This window comes from Sander vitreus, chromosome 9 (assembly GCF_031162955.1).
Source record: "Sander vitreus isolate 19-12246 chromosome 9, sanVit1, whole genome shotgun sequence".
NCBI lineage: Eukaryota > Metazoa > Chordata > Actinopteri > Perciformes > Percidae > Sander > Sander vitreus.
The window spans coordinates 21,537,385-21,556,296 of record NC_135863.1 but is presented as its reverse complement, the minus strand read 5'-3'; the positions used below and the strand labels follow the sequence as shown (position 1 = coordinate 21,556,296).

The window sequence follows — 18,912 nt, the reverse complement described above, 5'->3', positions numbered from 1 at the left end:
TCGCTAAGTGGCTACTAGCTTCATATTTAGCGTACAGAAGAGTTGTAACTTCTCATCTAATGCTCAGCAAGAAAGCTAAAACGTGTATTTCCCATACTGTTAAAGTATTCTTTTAATATACAAAACTAGAAAACTAAATCCAAGTTATTTTTTTCTGGTGCCGTAAAAGGTCTGCTCTTATAGAGCCTATTATCAATTCAGGCGAGAAACATAAAAACTTTCTATTTCCAAACTTTTCATTAAGATACAGCGTGTGTGAATATACTTGTAATTTGGCAATATTAATGGCTGGTACTCACAGAAAGCACATAGCACATGAAAAACACACTTTAAATAATAGTTAACTGTAAAATCCAGTCATAAGGTGATTGGTCATTTTGACTAAAATAATAAAATAAAAAACTGAATGCAAGTCATGTCATATACACGTCATAAAATATGAGGAGCATCTCCATATGGAGATTGCCATGCAAATCATCTGAAAATCTACAGTCTAATCAGCACACTATGTATGCCCCCTCTAAGATTATTTCCATTTCATTACATTGTCCCTCAGCCAGCTTTGTTTGGCTGAGTCTACATTTGCCTTTGAACATCAACGGTACCTTTTGTCTGAAACTGCTGTAATGTTTCCAGCGATTTTCAGATAGCACTTCTGCTATTTTTACTTCTAGATGCGGCACTGGCCCAAAAAAATAAGATCTGAGTTGATTAGTCAAGCCCGCAAATCCTTTGTTGTGCATCTAAAAAGGAGGCCTTCAACTCATGACACACAATAGAATTGAAATATACAGATATAACTTAATAACAGGCTCTTATTCGTCCTATTTAAGCACACTAAGAATACCAGTCATTTCTTTGAACCACTGAATGAATAAGGAGACATTTTAAGAAACACATTTATTTCAGTGCAATTGTCAAGTGCTTAGTCACTCCGAGGTAAGATTCAGGAGTACAATGGGACATATTGCTATCTAAGCTCTCCTTGACTCATCCCTTCACATTTCTCTTTCTTGTATCCCCCATTTCTGTACATCTTTCATTTCCTCTCAAACGTCTCTTCTTCAGAAAATGTTTAAATATCATACCAGAGAGCATCCTGTCATCTAGTAAGTGATGGATCGATGATTAGGTGGGATAGTCACAGAGGCAAGTCAGCGTCCTGTGGAGGTCTTCACAGCTTGAAAATGCACACACACACACACACACACATAAGCTTACCAATCACTAGCAATTACAGTTTGTAGGTGAAGCAGTGGAAGTGTTCCTGAGTGATGAAGTCAGTATGACTCTCTCTCTCTCTCACACACACACACACACACACACACACACACACACACACACACACACACACACACACACACACACACACACACACACACACACACACACACACACACACACACACACACACACACACACACAGTACTTTTCATTTAATGAAGTCTTAACATTCCCATCTGGTGCTGATTCTCTCATCATTTCGCCTGGATGAGTATCCCACCCTCCGTTTCATCAGCCTACTAGTCAGTTAATCAGGCAGGTTCACTGTGTGTTAATGCCTCCAGCAGCTCTAGCCAGCCTGAACACCGGGAGGCAGGCAGGGCGCGGCTGGATCAATGTCCTGATGTCTGAGGGAGACAAAGCCAGTCGGGACCCAAGGGCCTGCAGCCTCCCTGCCGCACTCTGTCAATTCCACTCATCTTCCTCCGCTGGATCGCCCTCATGAGTCTCTCAGCTGAAGAAATAAGTGGATTCTTTCACCCGCTGGAGATCAAAATCACCTAGAGAGGCAAGAGGTGAGGTGTCAGAGCAGGTTTAAGTCTGTGGACAGTAGTTACAGAAAGCAAATTGCATGTACTGCAGATTTAACTATAAACAAACTTTAAATTACCACGCTATTACAAGATAAGTATGCTAACATGACTATTTGGCACAAACCCGCATCAACAAATGCCCACAGGCTCAGAAAGACAATGTTAAGATGCCGATGTTTCAGTTCACTATGTTCTTAGTTTAGTGTTTTAGCATGCTAACATTTGCTAATTAGCACAAAACACAAAGTACACTAGATGAAAAGTCAGAGGACTACCAAAGATATAACAATTCATCCTGGGAGCAACATGATTGTCTGTAAAAAATTGCACAGCAATCCATCCAATATTTTTCAAAATATTTCAGTAAAATATTCATCCTCTGAGCACTAGGAACAACTGTACAAAATGTCATGACACCATCCAAAAGTCGTTAAGATATTTCAATCTGGACAAAAGTGGGGGACAGACTGACCATTACCATTGCCATCCATTGTATTTTGTAAGCTTTTACCCTTGAAAATGAAACGCTACATCTCAAGGTGTATTTATCCTGGTACCGAATACAAAATTTAGCAATTTGCACAGTGATTAATCTTATTTTTATTTATTTATTTATTAATGCGGTAAATCAATTAAGGAAACTGCTAAGACCTGTAGGATGTAGTTTGTTCTGAGGTATTCTGAGTCCAGTGAAAGGACTGAGTTACAATCTTCATTAGAGGGAGACGTTTATTTTGAAGTGGGTCAAACTCAGGAACTTTAATTTTTAAACTAGCTACAACTTTTTAGTTTTACTGGGCACCACGGCCTTAATGATGAATTTAATCTCAATATCACGTTATGTTAATTTCAGGTTTTTCCTTATTTGTTTATCCTCAGGAATTGTTCATTGTACAGGTGCACATGGACTGCTACAATGTAATTTAACCAGTGAAATGATCCACTTTTGAATGGACTGTGTCTAATTAAGTGTGATTAAGTGTAGAAAAAGGTTGGGCTAATGACAATGCATTGATTATGAGCCTATAACATAATTGGTCTGATCACCCATTGTTTTTAAATGTACTGAGTGGCATTTTTTCTGCCCTTTCCTGTTCACAGTCCGTGATGGGAGTGTCACTTTGTGAATGAATGATGTCATTCAAGAGTAGGATCTGATTGGTCCTGGTCAGTCAACCAAACTATTTAAGGTTATGGTTGAGGTGAATGTGTGAATTTACCTGATGAAGGTCTAAGACCGAAATGTTGTATTTTCTAAATAAATTATTGCTTGCGTAATGTTCAGTGTGCGGGACTCTTTCTAAGCTCCCGATCTGCTACTTTTGGTCACATCCTACGCACCTGCCCGACAAAAGAGGTGTGCAAAAAGCTTTCCTACGTTGCACTGGGCACCAGTAACATTTCTATGAACTTTAATACACCACTTGAGTACTAATTTTAGCTCTGGATGAGGCCCTGTCCTGCACTCTGTGTGCTCTTCGCCTCTCTGACGTTTGCTGGAGCTGCAGACTGAATTATTGAGGAAAGACCATAAAAAGTTTAAGAATGCAAAAAAAAAAAAAAAAACTTACTAAAGCTAGAAAATTATGTTGACATGAACACTTTAGATAATGTACCAACATAAATGTTTAGGTACCTTTCAAAATAAATGGACATTAACATGTGGGAGGAACTGTTAAACTGTTCATTAATGTGCTCCAAACCTTTTTGTAGTTTACTTTCCATTGTATTTTTTAGTTACTTATAAGTATTTATAAGTTACCGTGTATTGTGTAAGCATATTTTGTAATCATGGTAACGCAGACATACTGTTAAGGTCAAGTACTGCATTATGTACCAAAGTGAAGGCACCTAAGGGTTCTTGACAACCCCTTACCTTGGGTCTTACAAACTTGCAGCCTAAATGAAAAATCAAACTAAATGAAACCAAAGTAAAAATGCCAGTGTCTGAAGAACTTAAAGCATTTACTATCCCAATGGACAAATCAGTAGCGGTTTTTGGCATGGGTGAAGAATTTTTTTCATGACACATGGGGGGGCGGTAAGAGCACTAAAAAAAATAAAAATCCTCTGCACAAGCAGTTTTCTATTATTTATCATTTTACTGTGTGGGGAATTGGCAAATTGGTGCCCCCTGCAGCTGCTGGCGCCCCTGCTTGCTGAGAAGGTGCCGTGCACAGAAGCTGTGTGAGAAGGGGAAAGGGGAGAGGGGCGCGGGGGACAGTTCACCTCTGGATCTCCCAAATGGAACGGACAAGGGGGGGGGGGGGGAAACGGGGGATCCACTGTATAGAGCAATACTCTAATGGAATTAATGGGCTAAAGTCAGTCACACCTCGACTTTCCAAATAACGCACATTTCATTCATAATATTATAAATACAGGCCTATACTGTAGTTCCTGCACATTTTTGTTTTTCTGAATTGTGTGAAATGGCTTATAAAAATAGGTAATAAGAAAACGATTATGTGGTCACCAAGGTGAATTGGTTTAGTCTTGACTTCTGGTCGTGAGTGACAGTGTTGTCGAGTGCCAAATGAACACAGAGATGGACAGGAAAAGGTCAAAGCCATCAGGTGCTACTACTATTCTATATTTTATTTGTATATTATTCTTAATATTTTATATTATTGTTGCTCTCTGCTCTTGTTAAATCTTTTCTATATCTGATTGTATATATTTTTGCCACATTTATGTATATAGTGTATATTTATTTAAGTTCTGATAACTTATACGGTCATATTTTGTGCAGAATTGTGTTCATTGTCTTTTGGCAATGTTGGAGGTGGAGATTGTGCACCTTAAAAAGTGTCTTTCCTGTTGTAATTGCAATAGTTAACTGGATTCTCTTAAGTGTGTTGTTCAAATGTTCTAATGAAGGATTTGTGCAATTGAGAAATATAATTTTCTCTTTCACTTATGTTGTTATAATAAAATATAACTGTTTGTGCCCAGGGTGTAATTCACTGGGACAAATACTGTTGTCATTAAAGGACGACTGTTGAAACACAGTGATTCAGTGTGCTCTCCAGCCTTTGTTCCCTTCAGCACCTGATTTATCTGATCTCCTGCTGGATTACACACCATGAAACCAGATTCATCAATAAATTCAGGATCCTTCATATTGAAGATTATAGTGGATTTTAGTCCAGATCCATTGAGTCTTAATTTGAACATTGAGCACAGTGGCCATTCAGGCACACACACACACACACACACACACACACACACACACACACACACACACACACACACACCTGGCTGGTCTCAGCCACATAAGCTGATTATTCAGAGGAGGGACACAATTAACAGTAATCAATTTATACAACCCAGCTGTCAGTGCCAAGCAGACAGTAAGTGTACAGATGGAGATGGAGCGAGGGCTTACGTAACAGCAAAGCCTCCATCCACCTGACTGACAGAGAGACGCTGCCTCTGTACCTCCACTCTGGACAGCAATGGACAGACTCGCAAAGAAAAAACAGAGGGAATCTGGATCTGCTAGTGGCCGTGCAGGCCACCATGATTACACCATTAATGAGAAAAGCTGAAAGTTGAGTTATAGCCAAATTCAATGTTTGAATGAGCAAACCGAATAGCATATCTGGGCAACACAGACAGCTAGACGCCCAAATACAGGCAATGGGATGACTACCAAAAACAATAGGCTATAACAATTAGCAATTATAAACCAGGATAGAAAATACAGGATTGTGCAAGAATCCAATTTAATAACATTCCCGTCATTCCTGCTAACCTCAAACAGAGCTTCAGGACATACAAGTCCTCTTCAATCCAATTAGGAACAAAAAACAGCACCCTGTATGTTGGCCCTCTCAAAAAAATACCCCAGCTTTGGCGAGGCCAGGTGTTTTGGATTCAAACTGACCTGTCTGGGGCACTTTGGCCAGCAGCAGCAACAGCCTCCTGTACTCCTGGTACTTCTTGTTCTTGGCATCAGTCCTGCCACAAACAAGGAGAATAAAAAAAAAATTGTTTAGTAAGTCTGAGGAGAAAATGTGTGTATGTCTATAGAAGTTAAAGACAACTGCACTTTCTGAGTTGTCTCAGGAAAGTTTCAGCCCTCATTCACGTGTCTTCATCGATTCTGCTGACTGATGCAGGTTGGTCACATCTGGATGTCACATTTGAGTTGTTGAGGTTACATGCGAGTTGTTTCTGAGAACAAAGAGCCAGTCCAGTGAATGCAATGCAAACATACTGATACTGTTACCATGCTCACTGTCTTACTCTAGTGCAGGAGTCTTCAACGTTGTTTAAGCCAAGGACCCCTTAACTGAAAGAGAGGTGGAGCAGGGACACCCTACTACATATATTGTATAAAATTAAGTTGCATATTAAACAGGGCCTACAACAACATGTAGGGTGGCCTAAAGCCTTTATACATACCTTCTTTGCATAGAATACTAAGGTTTTAAAATAGCCTTATAATTGTTGGCATGATTTTATAAATCATGTTTTAATTTTAAAACATCCGTACATGTGGCACAGTAACTCCTTAGGATCCTTAGTGGATGGCTACCTTAGTCACTACCTTACCTGTAGGCTAGTAAGCCTATCTTCAGTGGGGATTTATATTTGCTAATAATATGTTGGATTCATGTTAAGACTTTTTAATTTTTTTTAAAAACCTTTCAAAAATTAACTGATTTGGAGGCCCCCCTGCATTGACTCTGAGGACCCCCTAGGGGCCCGGACCCCCTGTTGAAGATCCCTGCTCTAGTGTATCAGGCTGCTAACATTTACTAATTAGCACTAAAGACAGGGAACAGCTAAGGCTGTTTAAATGTTTGTCCTTATGATGGCGCCAAATGGAAAGTTGAGGGACCGCCTCAATTATTACAATTAATCTTATGGGGGACATGAATGTTTGAACCACATCGTATGGCAATCCATTAAATAGTTGTAGAGACATTTCACTCTAAACTACAAATGTCAACCTCATAGAAGCATTAGAGAAAAGGTCAGGGGTCACCAAAGTGGGGACCATGAATGTCTGAACAAAATAGAATGGCAATCCACCTAGTGATTGGTGAAATATTTCAGTCTGGACCAAGGTGGCGGACTGACTGACAGACTGGCATTATCTTCCCTAGAAATAGGGGGAAAGCAGTCTGTCTGTTAAAAAAAAAGAATTATGCATTTGCAAGGCTTAGGGAAAGTGTTGTTTCTGTGCGAGAGGGAGAGAGAAAGACAAAGAGGACGAGGGCTGCTGTGGAGGAAAGGCTGTAGACAAGGTGTCCAATTATCCCAAAGAGAGTAAAGAACACCAGCAGATGATGAGCATAACCCAGCTTGAGGCCAGCAACACAGATGTCCAGAGAGAGAGAGAGAGAGAGAGAGAGAGAGAGAGAGAGAGAGAGAGAGAGAGAGACACACACACACACACACACACACATTTTGTATCTCATGTCAGACAAGTTGAGGGAAAACTGGCACACTTTTACAATCTTATAATCTCTTATGTGTTCACCTTGTTTGGACTCTTATAATGTATAATGTGGGAGTTGCATGTTCAGTGTATGATGGCTTTTGTCTATACCATCAAAGTTAAATCATAAAGATCCTGCATAAACACAGACAGAGAGACAGAGACTGATGGCTGTCCATGGAAAATTTAAACAGAAAAAGAGGCACAGACTGCAGATGGTGGTAACTAAGTGTGATAATATGACCTTGCGACTATTATATCATAGTATAGATACTGTGAAACAATTATTTGTACCTGAATAGGAAATGCTATGAAAACAAAGAGGGTTGAGATGTGTTTTTATCATCATAAACCTGATAGATTCTCTGAGACTTAGAGGAACTTCATGTGCGTGTGTAAGTGTGCACAATCAAATGCGTTCCTGCATGCAGGTGGGAAAACTCACGGGAGCCCGGTGCAGTATTTCAGTAGCAGGAAGTTGGACAGCTCTTGAAGGATTGGCTGGCTGTGCAGGGCGACAAACTGTTCCCGACAGACCTGACAGGAGGAGGAAGAGGCAGAGAGAAGTGAACTTTGAGTTACTCTGGCCCAAACACTTGCCCAAACAAGCTACCTAGACGTTCCTGCCCGTTGACCAGGTAAAAGATGGAGGAAAAAAAGGAATGAAGAGGAGAGCAAAGAAAAAGTGAGAACTAACATCCGTCTATCAGCAAATCTGGCAAATGGATCACCTCCCACAGCAACTCTGCCTTTTGCTGTATGTCTTCTTCATTCATGCTTGAACTATACTATGTACTTATATATACACACTATTCTTTGTCAAATGTGAATCGATGTACTGCAAAGAAAAAAAAGGTAGAACGTTAAATGGAGGGTACAGCGTGGGTTTGTTTGACATCACTGCTGACACACGACAATGACACCTGGGAGAAAGAAGTGCTATCCATTTCTGTGCTGGTTTCAGGTTATCAGAATCATCCGTATGGTATAGATGGTTTTCTCAGGAGGCGAATTGCAGGGTTAGAAAACATGTTGCCACAATGTAAAAATAGCTTATAAATGGACATTTTTAGTATTGATAAATACAAAAACCTGCTAAAAGAAACAGTAAAATAATTTTCTTTGAAAAGGCAGATTTGAATGCAGCATATCTGGCAGCTCTGGCTAGCGAACATGACACATGGAGCTCTAGTGAGAAACAGCAGCTATTAGCAGTGATAATAATGCTAATGTATAGTAGACTACACAAAGTTAGCTCAACAGGTACTGAGAAACAAACTGTGGGTCTCACCATCAACAGGCAGCAGGGGTTAAGAGAACAGAAGCCCTCATCACACAAGTGACATTGGCATAAAAACATGTTAGCATGTATGAACTTTCTGCTGTTCACCATTAAATATATACCAGAAGTCTTATAGTATGTTATAGTATGTATGAGTGCAGAACCTCAGATGTTTGCAGTGTACACTGTGTGCACAATTATTAGGCAAGTGAGTATTTTGACATTATCGTCATTTTCATGCACATTTTCCAATTCCAAGCAATATAAACCTGAATGCTAATTTGATTTAAGCATTATCAGGTGATGTGTATTTGTGTAATGAGGGATGGTGTGGCCTAAGTGATCAACACCCTATATCAAGGTGTGCATAATTATTAGGCAGCTTCTTTACCTCAGACAAAATGGGGGGAAAAAAAAGTGATTTAACAGACTCTGAAAAGTCAAACATTTTAAAGGGGATGCAGCACTCTTGAAGTAGCAAAGATATTGAAGCGTGATCACCGAAAAATCAAACATTTTGTTGCAAATAGTCAACAGGGTCACAAGAAACGTGTGGAGAAAAAAGGACGCAGATTAACTGCAAGAGACTTGAGAAGAATTAAACGTGAAGTTACCAGGAACCCATTAACCTCCAGTGCCGCCATTTTCCAAAAATGCAAAATGGCGAAGTACAAGGTGTTCAGTGTTCCGAGACATGGCCCAGGTAAGAAAGGCTGAAACACGAATGAGAGTGACTCTTGACAGACCAGATGGATGGGCCCATGGCTGGATCACTAATGGGCACAGAGCTCCACTTTGTGTCAGATGCCAGCAAGGTGGAGGTGGGGTACTGGTATGGGCTGCTATTATTAAGGATGAGCTAGTTGGAACTTTTCGGGTTGAAGATGGACTTAAAATCAACTCCCAAAACTACTGCCAGTTTTTAGAAGATACTTTCTTCAAGCAGTAGTACAGGAAAAAGTCTATATCCTTCAAGAAGGCCATGATTTCTATGCAGGACAATGCTCCATCACATGCATCCAAGTACTCCACTGCTTGGCTAGCCAGCAAAGGCCTTAAAGATGACAGAATAATGACATGGCCCCCTTCCTCACCTGACCTAAACCCCATTGAGAACTTGTGGGCCCTTCTTAAACATGAGATTTACAGTGAGGGAAGACAGCGCACCTCTTTGAACAGCATTTGGGAGGCTGTGGTTGCTGCTGCACAAAAAGTTGATCATCAACAGATCAAGAAACTAACAGATTCCATGGATGGAAGGCTCATGACAGTTATTGAAAACAGGGTGGCTATATTGGTCACTGAATATTTCTTGAAATATCAGAAGTGTTTATTTGACCATTTTGAGTTTTATTCTTACTCTAAAATATTAAAATAAACAAGTGAGATGGGTTTTTCATTTAGTTGCATAATAATTCTGCACACTAATAGTTGCCTAATAATTCTGCACACATATATATTCTCCTGAGAAAGCCAAAAGTCACTTTTCCTTTGTTAAATATTCAGATTTGAGGTTTATTAACATTTCTGATTGACCAAGCAATGTATTTGTTACAATACAATAAGTCCTCAGGAATACAACTTTCCTAATAATTTTGCACACAGTGTATAAAGGCAATGCTTCACTCGAAGAAACTACTATAGTACTAGTTTACATCCAAATTTAGTTCAAATTCTAGCCAAATTACCAGAAAATCAGTAAAATAAAATGCGTATTAATGTGCGTTTCCATCCACTACGGTATGGGAATATTACATTTTGGGCACATCGAGATAAACAGTTGGTGGTGCTGATTCTTCAGTTGGTGCCATCCAACCACTGCATAAGAAAAAAGAGCGTGCAAGATGATGTAATTAAAAGAGATCCAGACCTTTTTAACAATAGTTGGACTTTCTCTCCAAATGTCTGGCGATCCAATTCTGGTTTTTTAATGTGCAAATTTAAAATGCGTATAAAAACAGGTGGATGAAAAGACACTTTACTTCAACAGAGGATTTAATAAGTATTATCAGTCACACATGATTATGAAAAGAAACTGACTGAGAACAAAAGCTCTCACCCCTCCTCTGCCACTGTGTTCAATTACCTGTGTAATGAAGAAGATGTACACTCACACATCAAGAGAATATGAGAGAGAATAAATGTACCGAGTGCTTCATTGGTTGCAACTCCTCTGAGATCGAATGAAGACATAAAACTGAGACTGTGCTCTGAATCTACGTCTACACAGAACTGGGACTTTATGGTAATTTGATCTATTTTATGCAAAGTCTCTGTCTGGGCCTGTTCGCAAGCTAGTTTCAGCAGGCAGGGGCTAACTGTCATTTATTCAGCACAACAGGCTCTGTCTGGTGGTGCTACCTGCAGCCAGCAGCCTCTAAATGTATGAAACTGTGAGCTTGTTTTACTGGCTTTCACAATGCTGATGCTTCTACTTTAGCAGAAACACGGCTGATGCTGCAAAAAAAATGGATGTAAAGGTGTAAAGAGCGAGCCAGGAGACTTGAGTCACATGTGACACTTTAATTAATCAGCAAAAAAGGGAGTATTTTAAACCCTGAGGATACATGAGCAGACAGGATGAAAACTGCCCTGAAAGGATGATGGGGATGAGGAATGGTAAAAGAATCTGGACAGGTGCGAGTAAAAAAGGAAAGGCAGTTGGTTGTACAGTAATAGGATACCTTGTTCATGGTGTCCACAGTGAGGGCGTGGGTCCAGAAACAGTCGTGAACTGAGACAAACGTCAGGCCGGCACTAAAGGGAGAAGAGAGGGAATGAAGAAGGGGTGAAGAGCGTCCACGTGCAGGGATGGAAATCAGAGGAAGAACATAACAGAAAGAGAAGTGAGACTTTGAAAAAAAAAAAGGGTGTATTACAGTGACGATAATTACTAAAATCCCTGGTGAATGTTCTTATCTGAGGCGATAATTGCATTGAAGATACATTCTCAAAGCCATTTTAGGTCATGCATTCATGGAGAGTTGATGTCAGGAGCATAATACAGACTGCCTTTAGAAAAATGACTCTGCATATGCAACAGAAGACAAGGAATGTATCTGTTTTTTGTTCCAGGTGCTCTACAGTATGTTGAATGGTACCTATAGCAGTGCAGAGCAGTCAGCATCATGTGTGTGGAGTCCAGAGAGTGGATGAAGTTTGGCGGGAAGGCGTTCTTCTGTTTAACTGTGTCTGGCCTCCTGAGAAGGGACAGAAAGCCAAGCATAGACATATAACAACCACTTCTGTACTTTGATGCTTTCTAATATCAAACAGGATGTTTCAGCCAATTTATCTCGCAAGTCTGCAGTGGCCTCGTTATGAGCCATGCAGATAATTCCCACGGAGGCAGTTAGCAATCCTATATTTTTATTTCCTTTTTAATTACCTTCACTACTTGGAAGACAGTAACCATTGCATTAAAACCATTGTACCCTTGAGGATGTTTTTTAAGTCTGATAATGTTACAGTAACTTTGCCCATAAAGTAAGGAGGAGTGTTTAAGGGACTGTTCATTATTTATTCCAGGGGCCACCGGAGGAGTTTTGGGATCTTTAATCAAAACAGACCTGACCCTCCTTTCACCAGCAATACATTTTGGATGACCCTCAAAAATGATATGGAAAAAAGGGATGACCCTCCCCAACAATTTATTGATACCTTCTGTACTGGTTTGCACTTGGCAAAGATATACAGATACCCATTGTTTTTTGTTTTTTTTTACAGCCATGACTTACGTGACTAAACCTCTACATTCTCATCTGACGCATCCCACTCCTCTGTTATGGTGTGGTGGCCATTTCAGTAGATTTACTCACTAACATTGTTGTGGAAACACAATAAGCATGGAAACTAAATGCACACTTCCTGCATTACTTGAAATACTAAGTTACTCCTCTAGTAAACTAGTATTCACATGAAATAAAACAATAAAACATTGAGACCATTCAACAAAGGACACTGGGAAATAACAAATTCAACACTGGTTGCTATGGACTCGTCACTAGGCTTCCTCAGTCATTGTATACTTTAGCACATAGGTAAAGCTGCCGAAGCTGAACATTATCCAAAACTCCATTTTTCAGATGAGCGTCAATTTGGGGGCTTGCATGCTACCACTCCTTCCTTCTCAAATTTCAAATGTCGTTTATCCATATATAATATCACTGGGACCAAAAAGATATTTGAATCGGGTATGGCTGCAGCCTGGAGACCACCCGTCTCATGCCCTCCCGGCTCGGTGCTGTCCGCAAGCTTCGACTTTTCAAAATAAAAGCTTATGTCTGGTATGTTTTCATACGGTGTTTTGGATGTTTTTGAACTAAACAGTATGGCAATCATGCTAATGAATAAAATTATTTTTTCAGCAGATGTCTTAGTTACAACACGATGGAGCTAGCAAAGCAGTTTTGTGTTTATTTGTGCAAGCGGGATTTATTCAGTTTGGGAAATCCCACGGTCTCTAAAGCTACAGCTCAAATTGTCTGGCTGACTAAACAGGTAGGGACCAATCTGCTAGCAATAGGGGCCGAGACTGAGAGCTACATGGATCTACATGGATAAATATGCACCAAACAAGCCACTTTGAAATGTTGCTGTTCTCATGAATAAAAAAATTGGGTGACCCTCCCCCCCTAGACTAAAGAAAATTGGATGACCCTCCCCTCAACAAAGAATAAAAAGACATGACCCTCCCCTATTTTCCTCTGGTGGTCCATTCCATAAATACCGAACGGTCCCTAAGCATATAATCTGTGAATTAACAATCACAATGGAATTGTATATATATATATATATTTATTTATTTATTTATTAGTATAGAATTAGTACAATACAGCACATTTTAAACACTGTTTTACTGAGTGCTGTTCATTTATATTTTGCGGTATCTATACATGCTGCGTAAAAATGATAATTCATACACAAATTATTAAACTGGGCTTTTAATTTTGCGGGGATGACACTTGCATACCAAACTATGTTCAGATAAAGCGACCATTTAAAATAATGTAAAGTCATGGTGAAACTGAATTTAGAAGGAATACAGACCTAAAAAACATTGTTTGCAGAATTATGGGAATTACTAAGAATCAAATCCTTTCAAGTGACTGGATCCTTCAAAGTGGTCGTGGCTCAGCGAATACAGAGATGAACATGCTAATTAGTGAGCTTTAGAGGTGCCAACTCTACACAGAGACACTGTTTTTACACACTTATTTTCTGCTATGTGACTCCCGGGGACTCTGTGGCTCTGTGCTTTCTGAACAAAAGTCAATATGAGAGTATACAAATATACAAGTGATATAAAAGAAATAGTACAAGGTGATATAAATGCAGTGCTGCTGCTACTACTGTTGATGGAACTAGCAGTAAAAAAATAAAATAATAATCCTCCATTACCCTGAGCCTGTGCCATTCAAATTCTCTGGGCTGCCACAGACCAGAACGCTCTTCTAATGGGAATGGAGACCGAGTGGAGAGATCTGGGGCCAAACCCAAAGCTTAAACACACACTCACACAGGCACAAAGGATGCCTGTCTGTCGGTCTTGTTTACCTTCTGTCCGTTTTATTTTTGGCTTGGAAATTTTATCAGAGCGCTATTACTTCTGCTGCTGCTTTGGGCTCGAGCTGAACAAAAACAAGATTCCTGGAGATTTATTTGCAAGTGCACTCGGCGGAACACTGTCTTCCTCTTTTCCCTTTGTCTAAAACAACACCAACATCTACACCTACACTCACGCACACAAAACAAACATTTCCCCTTAAACTGTCATAGGCCTGACAGACAGGAACGGTGCACAGTCAGTACTATGTAAGGGTTAGCAACCACAGTTGTGTATCTGTTCTCCCTATAGAGCTATTCATGTCTCAAGAGATGGTGAGCATTGACACCGGGTTTAGCATTTCATGTTCCCCCCCCCCCCACTGCAGTTCAGAGGCTTAGATAATCAGCACTCCTCTGAAGACGAGAGGGACGGAGGAAAAAGCAAGAAAAAGCGAGCGCTTGAAGGCTGCCACGACTCCGTCTGTGATTCTACTAACATATTTAGACGCTGGACGAGCCTTTTAGGGTCTTTAATTACAGCAATGTGCAGTTGTGTGCGCTACCGTTGGTGTGTGTGGAAGAAAACGCAGAGGAAAATCAGTCATGGCGATTGTGTCCAGTTTGGCTCAGAATGTCAGCCTGTGAAACACTGATGCTTTCTCTTGACAGCAAATTTCAAGTTTCAGGCGAGACGGCGTTTCTGAGTGGCATCCTGTTCTCCCTCTCTCTCTCTCCTCCCTCTCAACTTCAGCTCCCTCCTCACTGCTGGATCTATAGAGCACCGTAGATGTCAGATTGAGGATGGCTGTCAGTCTTTGTCATCTCTGTCTTCAGTTCCCTCCTTCCCATCTCCCCTCGACTCTCCGTCGCCGTCTCTTTTTGTCCTCTGCTCACCTCTGTCACTGCTCCTCTGTCGCCTCTTTTAAAACTCTATCTACACATTTTTCTCTCATCTCCCCCGCCATAGCAATCATTCACACATCCCAAACTAGCACTTACTCTGAGAATACCTCATCAATCATGGCCTTCTTTATCCTAAAAGGCCAAATATAATCTATTGAAGTGGACTGCCACTCTGTAAATCACAGGTGCTAAAGTAGCCGGTGTAATAATATAATGTGAAGTGTCTTGAGCATAGTGCTGGGCGATATGGAGAAAATCAGATATCACGATATTCTTGTCCAAATATCTCGATGTCGATATTGTAGGGTTGACAATTGGTGCTTTTACAAAATATTAGATAAAAGAAATGAAATAAAATTAGATAAATAATCATCAGTAATGTGGATATAATGACTAAGTGGGTAAAGGCCTAGAACAGCTAGAACAGTCTGGTAAGTTCAGAAAATGACATCACTTTACTGTAGCCTTTAAAACCAGGAAAAAATAATACTTACCATATTACGATATTACTATATCCAAAATCTAAGACGATATCTGGTCTCATATCACGATATCAATATATCGCCCAGCCCTACTTAACCCTTGTGTTGACTTCGGGTCATATTGACTTTGATTTTTGTTTTATATCAGAAAATATGGGACGTAGAAATAAGCGCTGAAAATGTGTAGAAGAAAAATGTAACAATTTAAAACGTTGGAAAAACTGTGGGTTTTTTTTCAAGGTTGACGGGAAGACAACACAAGGGTTAAGCATATTCACATGTTAAAGCTTCTCTGATCAACCTATTGGCATCAAAAGGATGAAGCTTCTCTGGCGTTCCATCCACACATGGACATGATCATGTGTGGATTTTCTCATGCTGGCAAGTGTTTTTACTGTTAATCTGAATTTAGTCAAACTACCACTATATAACTGTAATTTAGCCCATTGTTTTTTTTTGTTACGTTAAATACTGCCACATACTTTTCTTTATAAAAAACTCATTTGGAATCTATTTTTGACCATTTATGTGGGGTTTGTTGTAGCTGCTGACTCGCTAACCTTTTTCTTGCATAATTCCTCTTTCTTCTGGTTGATGGGTGTAATTTGGCAGTAATATGATTTTGCTGTATATTGTGTTGTAAAATAAATGAAGCTTCTCGACAACAGTTTGAACCACTTTACTGAACTCATTTCCATTAGCAAAGACCAATTTAAACATCTATCTCCAAGTGGAAGTGTGAAACTATGCTTTCAAAAGAGTTTCCAAACACGTCTGATGATATTTCCGACTTTATCACAAGTGCAAAGTTACATCTGACTTTGAGTAGGCAATTAGGGGAAATATCCACTGGAGACGGAGCTTTTGTGCAGCTGAAGTTGTTGAAAATGTAAACTAATTGCCTACAGAGAGCTTTACTTTCTAGTTCCATTCACCTCTAAATGCTAAACAAAGAGTTGACAAGTGCTCTGAAACTGCATTCTGAAAACTTGTGACTGCAAAATCACTCCAAAGACAAAACCAAATGACCTGCTGTGAACACAATTTCTCTCAACAGCTATCCTCTGTCTTTGTTCCAGGTCACTGATATAACACTATGAGAGGTGGGGAAACAGACAGAAAGACTTACTCGTTGGTGTCATGGCTGATCTGGAGGTTTATATGTTGCATGGTACTCTTCAGCTGGAGAGGCAAAACAAAGACAGAGAAATGAGAGGGTTTATAATCTCAAGTTTTAACACTTTACAATGAACTTTCAGATTCTACTCAAGATCAAGGTTTTAAAAGAACAAATGTGTCAGGTTGAAGGACAACACGCAAGACATTCTGTAGAGATATTTTGCAATGCAGCCATTTAAAAAGGGTATATCAAGTTTTAATACTTTACTCCTTATTAGCATGATACAGCTTCACTAAAGTCTTGGAACAAGGAGATACAATATTAGGGCTGAAACTAACAATTACTTTCATTATTGACTAATCGGACAATTAATTAATTAATTCATTCATTAGCTGGGAGGATGAAAAAGGGAATGCATGACAAGAAAATATCCAATTTCATGAGCTAAACATTAGTTTTAAATTGATAATTTTAGGCTGTAGGTATGGTGTGTTTCGATGTCTTGCAAACACTGAATGAAAAAACCACTGCATATTTGAAGTTGGGTGTAGTTGAGTGTGCTACAGCTTAGTCAGTTTCTACATGTGGCATTCAATTGCAATGCAAAACAAGTTGCCCAGTTTATTACTTGAGAGCCCCTTTACATTTTGCAAACTACAAAATCAACACAAAGCCATTGCTGAGTCACTTCACCTCATGGACATTTCCAAAAAAAAGTGATCAAACCAAAGTTTATTTCATGTGGTTGACCTATAATTGGTTAACGCAGATTCTCAGCCCACCTGACCAGAATCCAGAGTGAAAGTAAATCCATTTACTATTAAAGCATGCTTGAAAACACATACAGTATAGACATAGAACTGTAACTACCCACCCATCCATCCATCCATCGCATATGTAGGTCAGGGTGGCACGAAGTGGCAACATGACGCCACAGAGACTTCATGCTGGCTACTTGACCTCTAAAGGCTGTGACTGTGGTTCAAAGCTTCAACTCTGATTTACTAATTATAAATCACTGTTGTGGTCATCTTTGTAATGGCAGGTGTAGGCCTTTATTGGTGAATTAAACTCAGTATCAGATAAATATTTTCCAATGGGGATTTTATCTGTCCTGCTGTATTTCACAACAACAATTTTATCCAGAGTTATTTAACATCATCCTATGTTTGCATATTCCTTTAGGATTGCTGGATCTTGGCTAAAAACACAGCTTAAAGTGAGCTGCATTGTACTGCTTTTGGTTGGAAAAGTGCTGATCAGGGATAGTACTGTCAATTGTCCGAGGGTAAAGAGTCTGCTAAGTAAGAAGAGCTTTTGGAGTGAAGTGTGTGTGAGCACTCCACAGTGAGCTCATCATGTCTGGCATACCTGCATCACTTAGTTTCTTACTTCATTTCCTGGAAAACCGTCACCTGGAAACCAGTGAATCCTTAATGGTGACCTCATTGTGCACAAGTAAGTGTAAACAAAACCCCAACCATTAAGATCACCACAGTTTTTTTAAGACATCCCACCCCTCCTGTTTCTGCTTAAACAATGTCATTGGTTTACAGTTTAGAATGATCCCTCACCCGACATCTTGTTTCAAGAGAAATTACGTTACATTAAGGAAGTAAAGATACTTTATCTTGGGGACATGAAGCAGCTACTTAGAGTATCACCTGTTCTCACCTTCCTCTCACACACTCAAACACATCTGCATATGGCATCTTTGTGCAAATACACATCTATGCATCCCTACTCCAATAGGGAGTTAAAGTTTGTTCATGATGACACACTTTCACCACCTACAGGAAAAAAAAAATGGAAATGAGAGGCAGATAGTGGCAACAGATAGAGAAGAGGGGAAATCAAGAACAGGGCCATCCTCTATTTAAGGTCTTGCTGAAGTCACAAGTGTATGCCACAAAATTACACCTTAGTAAAAATTGGTGGTAAAATAGGCAAGGTAAAGTATAGTATACCGGTATAGGACTAGTATTGTTGCAACCCTAATGACAAATTAAGCACAGCAAGAACTATGCCAGTCTATGCACACTGAGAGGGCATCAGGCAAATACCTCCTTTTTGATCTCTACTGTTTTCTTAATTTTATCTTTTTATTTATTTATTTTTTTACACACTCCAAGACCAAAGCCTTAAGTTCCTAGAGGAGGGAAGACTTAGCGCTCTGATCTCCGTAGCTTTGCCGACCCATCCAGGCAGCCGTGCCAAGGCATCTGTGGCAGGGCAGTCTTTCCCTGACCGTTGGAACAATGCCTGGGTAGGAACAACGGGCTACTATCAGGAACGAGATATGACTGGCA

General features: G+C 39.8%; 1 protein-coding gene across 2 annotated transcripts in view; it reads right to left on the bottom strand.

Annotated features, from left to right (window-relative positions):
• Nucleotides 1-885: 885 nt before the first annotated feature.
• The window catches only part of polrmt (polymerase (RNA) mitochondrial (DNA directed)), a 54,065-nt gene continuing 36,038 nt past the window's right edge, over nucleotides 886-18,912 (bottom strand). The window contains exons 16-21 of one of the 2 annotated variants that reach the window (XM_078259265.1): nucleotides 16,613-16,665; nucleotides 11,653-11,751; nucleotides 11,236-11,308; nucleotides 7,715-7,806; nucleotides 5,707-5,780; nucleotides 886-1,784 (exon numbers count right to left, since the gene is read on the bottom strand). In XM_078259265.1, the coding sequence (XP_078115391.1) occupies nucleotides 1,735-1,784; nucleotides 5,707-5,780; nucleotides 7,715-7,806; nucleotides 11,236-11,308; nucleotides 11,653-11,751; nucleotides 16,613-16,665 (441 nt within the window). In that variant the 3' untranslated portion in view covers nucleotides 886-1,734. Of the gene's footprint in view, nucleotides 1,785-5,706; nucleotides 5,781-5,871; nucleotides 5,997-7,714; nucleotides 7,807-11,235; nucleotides 11,309-11,652; nucleotides 11,752-16,612; nucleotides 16,666-18,912 lie in introns of those variants that run through there. The other variant, XR_013502522.1, reaches the window with a different exon arrangement.